General features: G+C 46.9%; 1 protein-coding gene and 1 long non-coding RNA gene across 3 annotated transcripts; one reads left to right on the top strand and one right to left on the bottom strand.

Annotated features, from left to right (window-relative positions):
• Nucleotides 1–1,346: 1,346 nt before the first annotated feature.
• LOC308068084 (uncharacterized protein) lies at nucleotides 1,347–6,140 on the bottom strand. Of its 2 annotated transcripts, none has more exons than XM_080398054.1 (2): nucleotides 2,337–6,140; nucleotides 1,347–2,219 (listed from the first exon to the last, which is right to left on the bottom strand). In XM_080398054.1, the coding sequence occupies exons 1-2, from the start codon at nucleotides 2,444–2,446 to the stop codon at nucleotides 1,460–1,462; spliced, it is 870 nt and encodes a 289-aa protein (XP_080254180.1). In that variant the 5' UTR covers nucleotides 2,447–6,140; the 3' UTR covers nucleotides 1,347–1,459. The 2 variants fall into 2 exon arrangements, 1 of the variants encoding a protein (XP_080254180.1); XR_013929851.1 differs by having other exon boundaries at nucleotides 1,886–2,219; nucleotides 2,337–6,139.
• A 2,986-nt stretch (nucleotides 6,141–9,126) lies between these two features.
• LOC308068331 lies at nucleotides 9,127–10,854 on the top strand. Its single transcript, XR_013929933.1, has 2 exons — nucleotides 9,127–10,029; nucleotides 10,063–10,854. It is a non-coding gene; the product is annotated as an uncharacterized lncRNA (long non-coding RNA).
• The last annotated feature ends 1,063 nt before the right edge of the window (nucleotides 10,855–11,917 follow it).

Genomic DNA, 11,917 nt, shown 5'->3' with positions numbered 1-11,917 from the left:
GAAGTAATTTACCATCATCTCGCAGCTTGTCAAACGTGCACCAAGTGTGAAGAAGAACATGATGTGCACTGTCCTAAGCTCTCAGCAGGTCAGGTTTTGCTGTCCTCTGGAAACTGTCTAGCTCTTCAGTTTTTCTCCACAAAGGACACATTGTTTGGAGTAGTGATGAGGTGGCCCCCCAGATGCCCCAGCTTTGTTTCTAAGTGCTATTAAAGTATTTTGCCTCCTGAAGAGACTGTGTTCCTCATGAGGAACGGTTACTTCTCAATAAAGTGACCCCCTTTCCGCCTAAAGGGATGGAGCTTGAGACTGTGGAGGTGGAGGTGCTTGGTGAGGGAGGCAGTCAGGCAGGGCCAGTCTGGGGTGCCCAGCTGCGCAGGGCAGTGACGGCACCCGTGTGCCTGGCGAACGCTTCTCTCGCAGTGTCGCAGGGAGAAGGTGTGAGGGTGCTGGGAGAGAGCCGGCGCCCCTGGGAATGACAGCAGCTAAAGGTGAGGGCTGGCTGCGTGGGCAGCAAAGGGTGAGCCAGCCACTCCCTTTGCAAATGCAGTGGAGAGGGAGGGAGCCCCTCCATCAGCACAGCAACGTCTGCTGGGGCAGGGCCGGAGGCACCGGCACCCAGGGCAGGGCTGGCAGGGGGTCTGAGAAAGCCACTCCGCCACCCCCTTGCTTACTGACCCTGTGGGGAAATCGCTTCGGGGGCAGCGATTAAAAAGTGCGTGCAAAGTTTTTAGGTCCAATTGGAACACTGAGAAGGGGTTCGGGGCCTTTCTCAGAGCGCCGCACGTTGCATGGTCATGTGTCATACACAGGTTTGGTGACTGGTTTCTCGCTTCTAATGCAAACGCGTACGCATCCGCAGTAGCACTGCTGAAGTGTTTTACGGACTACGCATGCTCCCCAAGCGGGATTTTGGCCTCTCTGGGGCAGAACTATTTCAGTTAGAGGTCCCCATCTCCCACTGCCACCATTATCTTTGTCCTATTTTAAACTCATTTCCTGTTGATGTCAGTGGATCCCAAGACCCGATCAGCTTGTGTTCTCTTGCAGCCAGAACTTTCCCCATTGGAAGTCTTCTTCCTGTGCAACTTAGATAACGGTGCTCTTTTCACTACCTGCTCTTTGTTCCTCACCCCTGCCAAGGCTGCCTCCCTTGATGAGAAGTCCCTTCATTTGTAAATACTTTAGAGAGTGGGTCAGCTCGGTGGAGGTGTCACCTCGACAGAGGGGAAGGTGGAGCCAGAGGGGAAGGTGGAGCGTCAGGTCTCTGCATGTGGCAGGGCTGCATTAACCCTCATCTCCCGCTGCGCGAATGACCGCAGGCAGAGGCACTGTGCAAGGAACGTCAAACCTTTAATGAATTAAGACAGACAGATCTGGTAGAGGGCCGGGGCTGCAGTGGGCAGGTGCAGGTCACACGTCAGAGGGATCTGTGCTCCACACCTTCTCTATCAATATATCAACGGCGACTGGGGCAGCGTGGAGCACCTTGTCTCCTGGTGTTCCTCAGGGTTCTGGCTCGCTTGGTGGGCACATAGTCGCTATTGGATGGCCTCTGCTTGCTGCTGCCCCCCTGCTCCCCACTACAGCCCACTGCCGTGGCATCCCTGTGTGGCTTCCCCTCCCAGAGGGTTTTGGAGCTTTTTGCCACCGGGCACACCACCATCTTCTTCCTCTTCTTGGGTGGCATGCTGCCCCATGGGGACATCTCTGGCATCCCGAGGGTGTCAGCCGATGTGGGGCGCTTGGCCTGTTTGCCAGCAGCCTTGCCTGATCTGGGCACCACCCGGCAGGAGGAGATGCCCGGTGGTGGTGGCAACTGGGTCAGAATGACCCGGGGCTGCCTCTGCAGCACCTCCTCCACCAGCTGGGCCATGCGGGGCGGATGATGCTGGGGTGCAGTCGGGGGGCTGGCCAGGGGACTCTTCAGCAGGATCTGCTGAGGACTCTCTGGGAGACCCTTGTGGGGACCCTCTGGGCATCCCTTCAAGGGGCTCTCCTCTGAAGTGTCCATAGGACCCTCCTGAGAGGGCTCCATGGGGCTCTCTGGCAGCCGGGTGGGGAAGACCGCTGCCAGCCCACCCTGCTTGCCTTTGGCGTCCAGCAAGGGGGATGTTGCCACCCTCTGCCAGGAGGGGTTGGTGTCCTCCTGCATTGCGGCCACCACTTGGTCCTTGGGACAGTTGCCCTCCATCATGCACTCCAAGATGTCAGGGATCCTGTTGAGGGTGGTGGTCAAGACAGGGACATCAGGGACACCACGGTCGGTGTCCTCGCTGTCCCCCAGCCCTGCCGCCAACGATTGCTCCTTGGAGCAGCCACCCTTTGCCACTTACTCTGAGAACTCCGGGAACTCGTTGAGGAGGGTGGTCAAGCAGGAGCCGCTGAGAACTTCAGGGAGCTCCAGGATGCTGTCGAGCCAGGCGAGCGGGTCACTGCTGTCCATGGCGGACGAATGCTCATCCTGAAACTGCAGGTTGTCCTCTGCCAGCTCAGGAAAGGCCTCGTTGAAGGCATCTGGCCCCAGCTCGGGCAGGTCCAGGAGATTCTCTGGGCTTGGCGGGGTGGTCACCACTTCTGAAAAAGCAAACGAAGCCAAGCCACCCCCAGGGTGATGCAAGCCTTCCTTGGTGGAGGTCACCCCCTATGGGCTCTGCCACCCTGCAGACCTCACCTTGGTGCTTGGTCCTGCTTCTGCCAGAGAGCATATCCAGGGCGGGCTGGCAGGGGGTGGCAGCAGGGACGCCATCCTCACTGGCCACCACGTCGTTGTTAAAGGCCTCCAACAGCTTCTGGGCGCTGCCAGGATGGGTGCGGAGCACAGGGGGGACCTGCACGCGATGCTGAGCCGCAGGGTGTTGGGGTGGCAGGGGCCCAGCATGGGCAGGGACGTTCAGCACAGTGCAGCCCGTAGGGTAGAGGGGCTGCCCCTGGCCCACGTCCCATGGGCCCAGCCCCACTGGCTGGTGGGGCACAAGTGTCCCCATCACCACTTGCTGTCCCCAGCCATAGGCAGGGGGACAAGGAGCAGGCAGAGGGGGCAGCTGCACACCGCTGGGGAGCTGCAGCACGTGTGGCAGCTGCACGACCTGCCCCGAGTCCCCCAGGGGCCCCTGCACCCCCTGCCAGGTTGCCAGGGCGGGCTGGTGGGTGACAATGTGGAGCTGGGAAGGCCGAACGGTGATCAGCAGCCCTGGGACAGAGGGCAGCACACCAGCAGTGACCGGTGGTGGCATGGTCAGGGTGGTGAAGCTCATGCCGGGCACCTCTGGTCCTGTCGGCAGCTGGAGGGGGAACCTCTCTGTGGGCAGAAGCGAAGGGGGGTGATGGGGTGAGATGCTGGCCGGCACAGCTGGTTGGGGGTTACCCGGAGGGCAGGAGCACCACGAGGAGCGTGCTGCTCTGTGCCGTGGCAGTTGGCCAGTGTGGCGTTTGTTGGGGCACACAGTGTTCTGGGGTTCCGTCTCCATGGCGATCATTATGCCAGCACCTGGGTCAGCCAGCATTGTGACGGTTTGACTTTTAATGACAGAACAACTTCCCAACTCAATGGTTTCCCATGCTGCTGATGCTTTCCTGCCCTCAGTGCTGATTTCCCACCCCCACCATAGTTTCCCATCACAACTGTTTTTTGGTTTGGGAGTTGAGTTTCATGTGAAAGGGGAGTTTTCACCTAAATTTCTGTTGATGTCAGTGGATCCCAAGACCTGGTCAGCTTGTGTTCTCTTGCAGCCAGAACTGTCCTCATTGGAAGGCTTCTTTCTGCCTTCTTTCAGCCAGGGCAGGGCTGGGAGGGAGTTTGAGAGAGCCACTCCTCTACTGCCTTGCTTAGGGACCCTGTGGGGAAATTGCTTTGGGGTGGGGGCAATTCGAGAAAAGTGGGACCTCAGAGAAGCATAGTATTACAGGAAGCTTTTTAGGGTAAGAGACAGCTGTCGCTTTCAGGATGGCCGGCATTCACCATCCTAAATGTGTGTTGCCACGGCTCCCTAAGCAGCGCAGCCTGCAACCTCAGCACGTGCTGACAGGAGTAACGGGGGCTGGAGCGGAGTGGAGAGCCCGCGGCCAGGCTCTGTTATGCTCCTGCAGGAAGGGGAACTTGACGGTACCACAGAGCTGATGAGATGTCCACTGCCATGATTTTCCCTTTTATAACAAATTCGACCAGGGACGAGCAATGACGGAAAAGGCAGGACTATGGTTACGCCAGTACTTCACAGTCCCTTGAACTTGTTGTAGTTCCAGCGTACTGGATGGATTGTGCCCGGATTCTTTCTTTTCCAGTGTGTCTGGTGGAAGAGAGGCAGCTCCTGCAACCCTCCAGACTCCCTGGAATTTAACTTCTCGTGCTGGCCCTTGGCACTTTGACTCTGGGACTTCCAGTCCCAACTTGGTTAGTGTTGCCCAAATGGTTTTCATTGCATCTGTAATGCTTTCTGGCCCTTCTGCCCCGCTGAGGATGCCATCGATGTATCGATACACTGTGAGGCCAGGTGGAATGGTGACCTGTGCTAAGGCTGTGGCCGGAGCATTGTGAGCGATAGTGGGGCAGTGTTTGTATCCTTGCGGAAAACTGTTTGAAAACATACTGAGTCCCACTCCAGGCAAAGGCAAGCCGGGCTTTTTCTTGTGCGTGGAGCAGAATCACGAGGAATACATCTCTAACACGTAAAGCATCTAAAGCTAACCTAACATCTATGCTAACCCTAACGTCCCACAAAAATCACTGGGTTACTGACAATGAAAGGAGAGGAAACAGCACTGTGAGAACGAAAATACCCCACTAAGTCAATTTTTTTGTCTACCTATACAGCAGAAGTGTTCTTTCATGTTAAAGTCAGAGTATGTTCTGATTTGCACTGCCCCACTAAATGGTTTTATGCTGGAAAGGTTTACTAAAAAATAATTGTTAGTGTTCTTCCTGGTTATACACCCACATCTTATAATGAAAAAATTAGATGATAACGTCTTTGCTGTGCTACACTGTTCTATAACTGAGAGTTAGGTTGTGTTTCATTTTAAGCATTCTCAAAAAAATACGGATAGTTACAGCTTTTACTAACAGCACTGCGGCAAATGTGAATTCACAGGTGGGCTTTTAAGCCTCACCTCAGCATGTTTGGTGTAGGAACAAACATTACAAGTACTCTAGTATTTTTGCCAATGCTTTCCTGCACAAATTGTATTAAAAGCATAGATTCTTCTGGTCTTCCATGCAGAAAGTATGGTGAGAATAAATCTGATATTAAAATGACTTCTTCAGATGTCAGAGGTTTATTTAGAAATGTCCACTACCTGTATTTTTTCTTATTTACTTGCAGCGGGTCGTAACAACCTGCAGAGAAGATATGCAAAGTATGTCATCCCTATTATTTCCATTCCTGGGTTATGATAGAATTTGGCACAGAATTTTAGATCAGTTGCAAAAAGTAGTGCTGGGCCACGCATATTCAGATTGATCCATGATCCCAGGTAGCTGTATGGGATTTGGTAATTTTCTTTAATAAGTAAAGGAAAACTGCATGTATTATAGAAATGAAAATTTAGTGAGACAAAGGGCAGGTCCAGTTCCTTTTCGACTACTACACAGAGATATTCTAACACATCAAATGAAAAGAATTTCTAAAGAAGTAGACCTTTCTGAGCTGGAGAAGAGGTAGATGAAATAGAAAAGATAGAACTAAAATCTGCAGCAAAATATTGCCTCTAAAGGAAGATGTGTTGGGGTTTTTTTCTTTCACGGAAACAAACGAACAATTACTCTGCGATTCTCCAGACTGGAAATTTGCAAAAAGCTGTGTAGTGTGGTTTTCAGTAGTATAAAAAGCAAAAGCTCTTCAGGGTTTCAAGTACATCTTTGCAACAGCTGTGAAAAAAATGCAAGCATGCAGATTGTTCCATTGTATGAAAACACCTTCATTTACTACTTATTTGTCATACAGGGAATAAACTAGCAGTGACGACCGTTGGAAAGTTTTAGGTGAATAAAAAAATCCTCCAAACCAGGAAAAATACTGTGCTATCAGGTAGCTGCAGCTTTGCTGTGTGAGCTTAATATTCACGTAGAGACTTTTTCTAAATGTGTCACTTAAGGCAGGGATGGCTTCTTACTCTAAAAAGCCATTTGCCTAGAGCAGTCGCTCATGTGCATACAGGATTTTTATGCTAACACTATTAAAAAATTTCCCTAGAAAATTTTCCACCTCCTTCAAGTAAATACAACCGACGTCCCTAACTGTCTCAGTTTCCTATTCCACCATAGGTTGCTGTATTTCAAAGACGAAGTTAACCAACGGCTGGTTACTAACCGAGGGCTCAAACCAATTTTTGCAGCAGTCAGGTAGAGAGTGGCCATTTAGTCTGGACCCACTGAAGTGCCAATGTAAATACAAACAAAATAAGGTCTATCAAACTTTAGATTCTCTAGCAAAACAACGGAAAGGATATGAAGAACTAGGTCTTGTCTACTGTCTGTTTCCCATATGTGTGGTGATCGGCTCCCTGGAAAACAAGAGGCTGGACTGGTCCTGGCTGTGCCCATGAGCTTGCCAGCTGAGTGCTAGGTGGTAGCAAGGAGAGCACCAGAGAAAAGCACAGACCCATTGACCCAGCACCACCGTTCTCATGTTCTTCATGCACATGAGGCCTGTTAGCCATTGTACTTGTATTTATTCTAACACGGGACATCAGTCAACAGTCACAACACCAGTGGATTACCAGCACTTCCGTCATATGCTTCACATATAGTGTTAAAGGAGAAATTTACACAGACGTGGGTACCACTGGGTTTGCTTTAATCGCCCCGCAGAGCTGGGCCACCGCCCCAGCGAGTGGCAGAGAGCAAAGGGATACAGCACGGCGTATATACACTTATCAAATCATTAGTCAACGTCCGAAGTTTTTAGAAGTTTCCTTTGGTCTTGTACATTCTGCAAATCCATCACCTGACCCTGTCCCTGTTGATTCATCTATTTGCTTCCAGTCTCTGCCTCGGTTCCAAGCTCCTCCTCGGATCGTGATCTTCTTTCTGCCTGCTTTAACTCACACACTCCTTCAAGCACACTTAGTCTTTGAGCAATTCCTATTCACATCTACTGATTTTTTTTTCTCGGAACACCTGCGTTTCTGCGAGCACCTGTGTGCACAAGTTGATCATCTGTTGTTTCTCTGTTCTCCCACTGATTAACTGGACTGGGTGTTAAACCAGCCTTGGATTAGGGCTATACTGGGGACGAGGCCTGGTTCTGCCACTTTAGCTGCTTTAGCACTTTAAATTTCTGAATTCAAAACACATTTTCTTTAACAAGCAATACCAGAACAATGGAGACCAATTAACAATGGTTTGGTCACTGCTGTGACGAAATAATGACAATTATTATTTCTGGTGTAGGTTGCTGTATGTCATATTTATGAAACTAGGATTTGCCCGAAGAAAAATGTTCTATTTCACACCCACAGATGAGCTCCCTGAGATGAGCATCCACGTTTTAACAAGCCTTTACATCAAAGGCTGTAAACGAGCGTCAGTCTGCACAACCAGCTGGGAATCTTGTGTTGTTCCAGGCACATATTTTTGTCCCATTCAATACCTTGTCTGTGTGATTTGGCTTTTGTCTGTCCTGTGCTTTCCTGCTAAAGATTTATAGGCTTCAGTCTTCTGATACTGCTCCAGCTCCCGCATCTAATGCTCCTTATCTCTATCCGCTCCATCAAGGTGTTGCTGAAACAAAGAAGTCCAAGAGTAGCAGGGAGTTGCCTCCCCTTCAGGAGGAAGGGAAGAAAAACAACTTGCCACATGAAGTGCTGATCCATTTCACCTGTGCAAACAGGAAAGGAGTGAAGAAACAATGAGAATGTACGTGAGATGCAAAGACACAGGATTTCCGGATAATATTACTGTATTCTGGTGTGTGTCGTGTCCGTGTCTCCCCCCCCCCCCCACCCCACCCCGCCTTTCCCTTTTTTTTTTTTTAATTCAAATCACTATTCTGTTAACTCTTTTGTTTTTAGATCAAGCTTTAACATTCAGACCTGTAACAGCGTGGTTCCAATACGCCCTTGTTTTTGTACCCCATGGACAAAAATGCACTACCATTCTACAACCACACACTTTTCCCATCTGAGAGGTGAACAAAACATCATGGCTATTGGAAAAGAGTAGCATAAAGGTAAAAGAGCCTAGGTGATATCAATTTAAGCTAGCTACGTTTAGGTTAAAAGAAAACTTCAGGCTAGGAAGAAAAAAAATATTTCACACGTGCATAATAGAATGAGCTTAACTGGAGAACTCTTTAGGGGGACCACTGAACTGAAAACCATTTAAGGAGTGGTCACAACACTTGCTAAAGGGCTCTTTTCCAGAAAAAAAAAAAGTTGTTGAGCAAGTTTTTCATCCAATGAGTTTAAAATTCAATGGAAATAAGTATTCAATCAGAGTGAACATTAGTTACTGGGCATGCCTTTTTATTTTCATTACGTCATCGCAACAATACATGCAATAGTTATAAATTTTGTGCATTTGCAAACCTGTTTTGATGCTGTTGAGGACAGAGTTAACATTCTAGATTGGGGTGCAAATTTAGTGATGCTGGGTTTGCATTTCTTTTGGACACTGTATTCTTCCAGAAGACATTAATTCTTCTCTTCTGTCTCCAGCAATGTGCTGCTGACAGAGTACAGTAACCGACTCAAAAACAGCAGAAGTTTTCCCTCAGCTTGTGTCTTGGATGGATTGTTTTGAATCAGTAAGGAGGAGTTCTACTGTACTAGCTGTAAGTAGATGTCCTAGGTTTTCTAGCACAGATCTATACAGTTCTTTAAATATTTATTTTTATATATATATATATATTTCTTATAAAACTTAAACAAGAAGAATGATTTTTAGGGTGCTTGCTGTATAACTATAGTAATGGTCTTTTTCTAGGGGAGACTCGCTCTTTGGTCAGCTCAACCAGTCCTTATTTCAGTCAGTTCCAGCCAGCTCAGCGGTCCTTATGCTCACCAAACACAACAAGCAGTAGCAGGACTGCAAGGCTGGAACAGGGGAAGCGCGAGACTTTCCCTTCAACTGTTGTATCGGACAACTAGCTTGCTGTTGCTGCAGCTCAGACAGTTTTCCCCTGGGTTGCGGGACACTCACCCACACACAGTAGTATACTATTGTTACCGATTTGTTAATAAGTTAAGATTGATTGACTTTATTTGATTGATTATTTGATTTTATAGAATTATTTTATAGAATAGGAATATAGAAGGATAAAAATATATTTTGAGGAAACTTATAATTGCTCAGTAAAAGCTGCTATGAGACCCTCTGTACATCCTGTACCAAGGCCAGAAGAATGGGCTGGAATTATTGTTGAAACTTTGGTAATAACTTTAGGGTTTGAAAGGTTTCTTTGTATCTGACCAGTCTTCTGTATGTAGAAAGTGTATTGAGATGTCAGAATATGAGATTAATGGAAATTGGGAAGAGTCGACTGGAACAGCTTGTGGTTACCTGCCAAGAAACCGTGAACTTTAGTAAAAGGTAATTCCGGCAGGGGGAGATCGCGACCACCGACTCATATACCACCTACCCAAATCGTACCCCAGACCCATTTCTAGACCTTTCTAAGCTCTACTGCGCAGAATCGGATATAGGAGGAGAGTATGTTAATGATTTACTGGAAATATTATGATTATGTATGAATACTTAATGAATATGTATGAATAAGTTCTATATATGGTGTCTGATTTTGAGACCTGGCGTGCGTTGATCGTGAGAGGACTCGCTCACGCACGCAGCCGTCAATAAAGAAGTGTCTGCTTATCTACATCACATTGGTGTCAATAAGTTCTTCATTCCGAGATTTCGGTAACAGTTTTGGCGACCCAGATGGGACCTCGCTGAAGGAGACCGGAGGAGTCGGGGACCTGATCGGTTCCAGCCGGCACCGAGGATTTCTCGGGGATCCCCATCAATCCCCGATCTGTAAGGCTCTTCGCGACGTTCCCTGGATTTTTGGTAAGACACTTCTTTTTTTAATTGTAGTAAGTGGGTCGGAGTCCCACTAAAGTAAGTGAGTAAGTGCACTAGAGGAAGTGGGTAGGAGTCCCACTATAATAAGTGTATGGTAAGGAGTGGGTTGGAGACCCACCAGTGAGTTTGAGTCTCACTGAGTAAGTCTGCCTGTAAGACGCGGTGAAAGCTGCGCAGGGTTGGACTAAAAGGATCCTTGTGGAAGTGGAAGCCTAGGCGTCTGCCCGTAAGACATAAGCGAAAGCTATTGCAGGGTTGCACAAAAGTGGAAACAAGAGAAACTATATGCTATAGTGTTCTCTAAGGTAGTGCCTCTAACAAGAAGTTAGAAGAAGTTTTTGGGGGTTTTTGTTGGTTTTGTGAGTTTGTGTATTAAGAAGAAAATTAAGAGGTATAATATTGTGTTATATGTTTGTTTAAAGTAACTGTGGGAAAGTGTGAGTGTGGCTGTAAGGGTGCAATGTGTAATTGAGAACGAAAGCGAGTGTGGAGTGTGGATCCGCGGATCGGAGTGACAGAGTTGAATAATTGTGTATTGTACTGTGAGTAATTACACCATGGCAACTAAGTTAACTCGGTCGTTTAAAAGTAAAAGCATGGGTAATCTTGCTGTAAATGACAAAATCCCGAAAAATTCTTTGTTGGGATGTTTATTGGCACATTGAGGAAATTTACAGGATGATCTGCAAAAGAGCCAGGTGATTGAGTATTGTAATAATTTGAGTATTGTAATAATTGGTGGCCTTTGTATATATTGGATGATCAGGAAAAGTGGCCCACGAATGGGACACTGAATTATAACACTATTCTGCAGTTAATGCTGTATTGTAAAAGAGAAGGGAAATGGAATAAAATGCCAAATGTGGATTTGGTTTTTTTTACTTAAGACAAAGAAAGGATTGGCAGGATGAATGTAAGCTAACTATTAGAGATAATTTGGTAATGGCTATAACTTCTGATAATAAGAAAGTGGAAAAAAATGTTGTTCAAATTGTGAGATTGGGAGTGGATACAGGAGCAACATTTTTTTTATTAAATACCTGTAAAGGAAAAATTGGCACAAAACCAGGCCATTCCTGCAACCCCTGGATTTGAAATTTGGAAATAAGATAATTACACATGAATTTTTGTGTGTACCAGAATGTCTGATACCCTTCTTAGGAAGAGACTTGTTATCCAAATTAAATGCACAGATTGTTTTTGACGAAGGAGAACTTTTCTTGAAAATACCTGAGTCAAAAACGGGAGAAATCCTGATGATACAAGAAAAAGTAAAGGAACAAGAAATTCCACCGGAGGTGGATTTGGCAGTGATCCCTACTGTATGGGAAACAAATATTCCTGGTAAATCGAAACTAGCAGAACCTGTTAAAATAGATTTGAAGGAAGGCGCAGGAACAGTGAGAATTAAACAATATCCAATCAAACCAGAAGTGAGACAGTAATTGAAGAAATGGAGTGATAAATTTTTGGAGTATAAAATTTTGGAAGAATGTGAATCTGAGTATAATACTCCTATTTTACCAGTCAGAAAACCTTCGGGTGAATATAGACTGGTACAAGACTTGAGAGCAGTAAATCAAATAGTTAAGGATATTTATCCTGTAGTAGCAAACCCTTATACACTGTTAACAGCATTGAGGGAGAATTATCAGTGGTTTACAGTGCTTGATTTAAAAGATGCTTTCTTTTGTATACCTTTGGAAAAGGAAAGCAGAAAACTGTTTGCTTTTGAATGGGAAAATCCTCAAACTGGGCGAAAGATGCAGCTGACATGGGCTAGATTACCCCAAGGATTTAAAAACAGTCCAGCTATTTTTGGAAATCAGTTAGCAAAGGAATTTGAAATCTGGAAACAGGATAAATGAAGACCTGGGCATTTACTTTTACAATATG

Source organism: Falco punctatus, assembly GCF_963210335.1.
Source record: "Falco punctatus genome assembly, chromosome: 8".
NCBI lineage: Eukaryota > Metazoa > Chordata > Aves > Falconiformes > Falconidae > Falco > Falco punctatus.
Note: the sequence above shows the minus strand (reverse complement) of the source record. Positions and strands in the feature narration are given on the sequence as shown.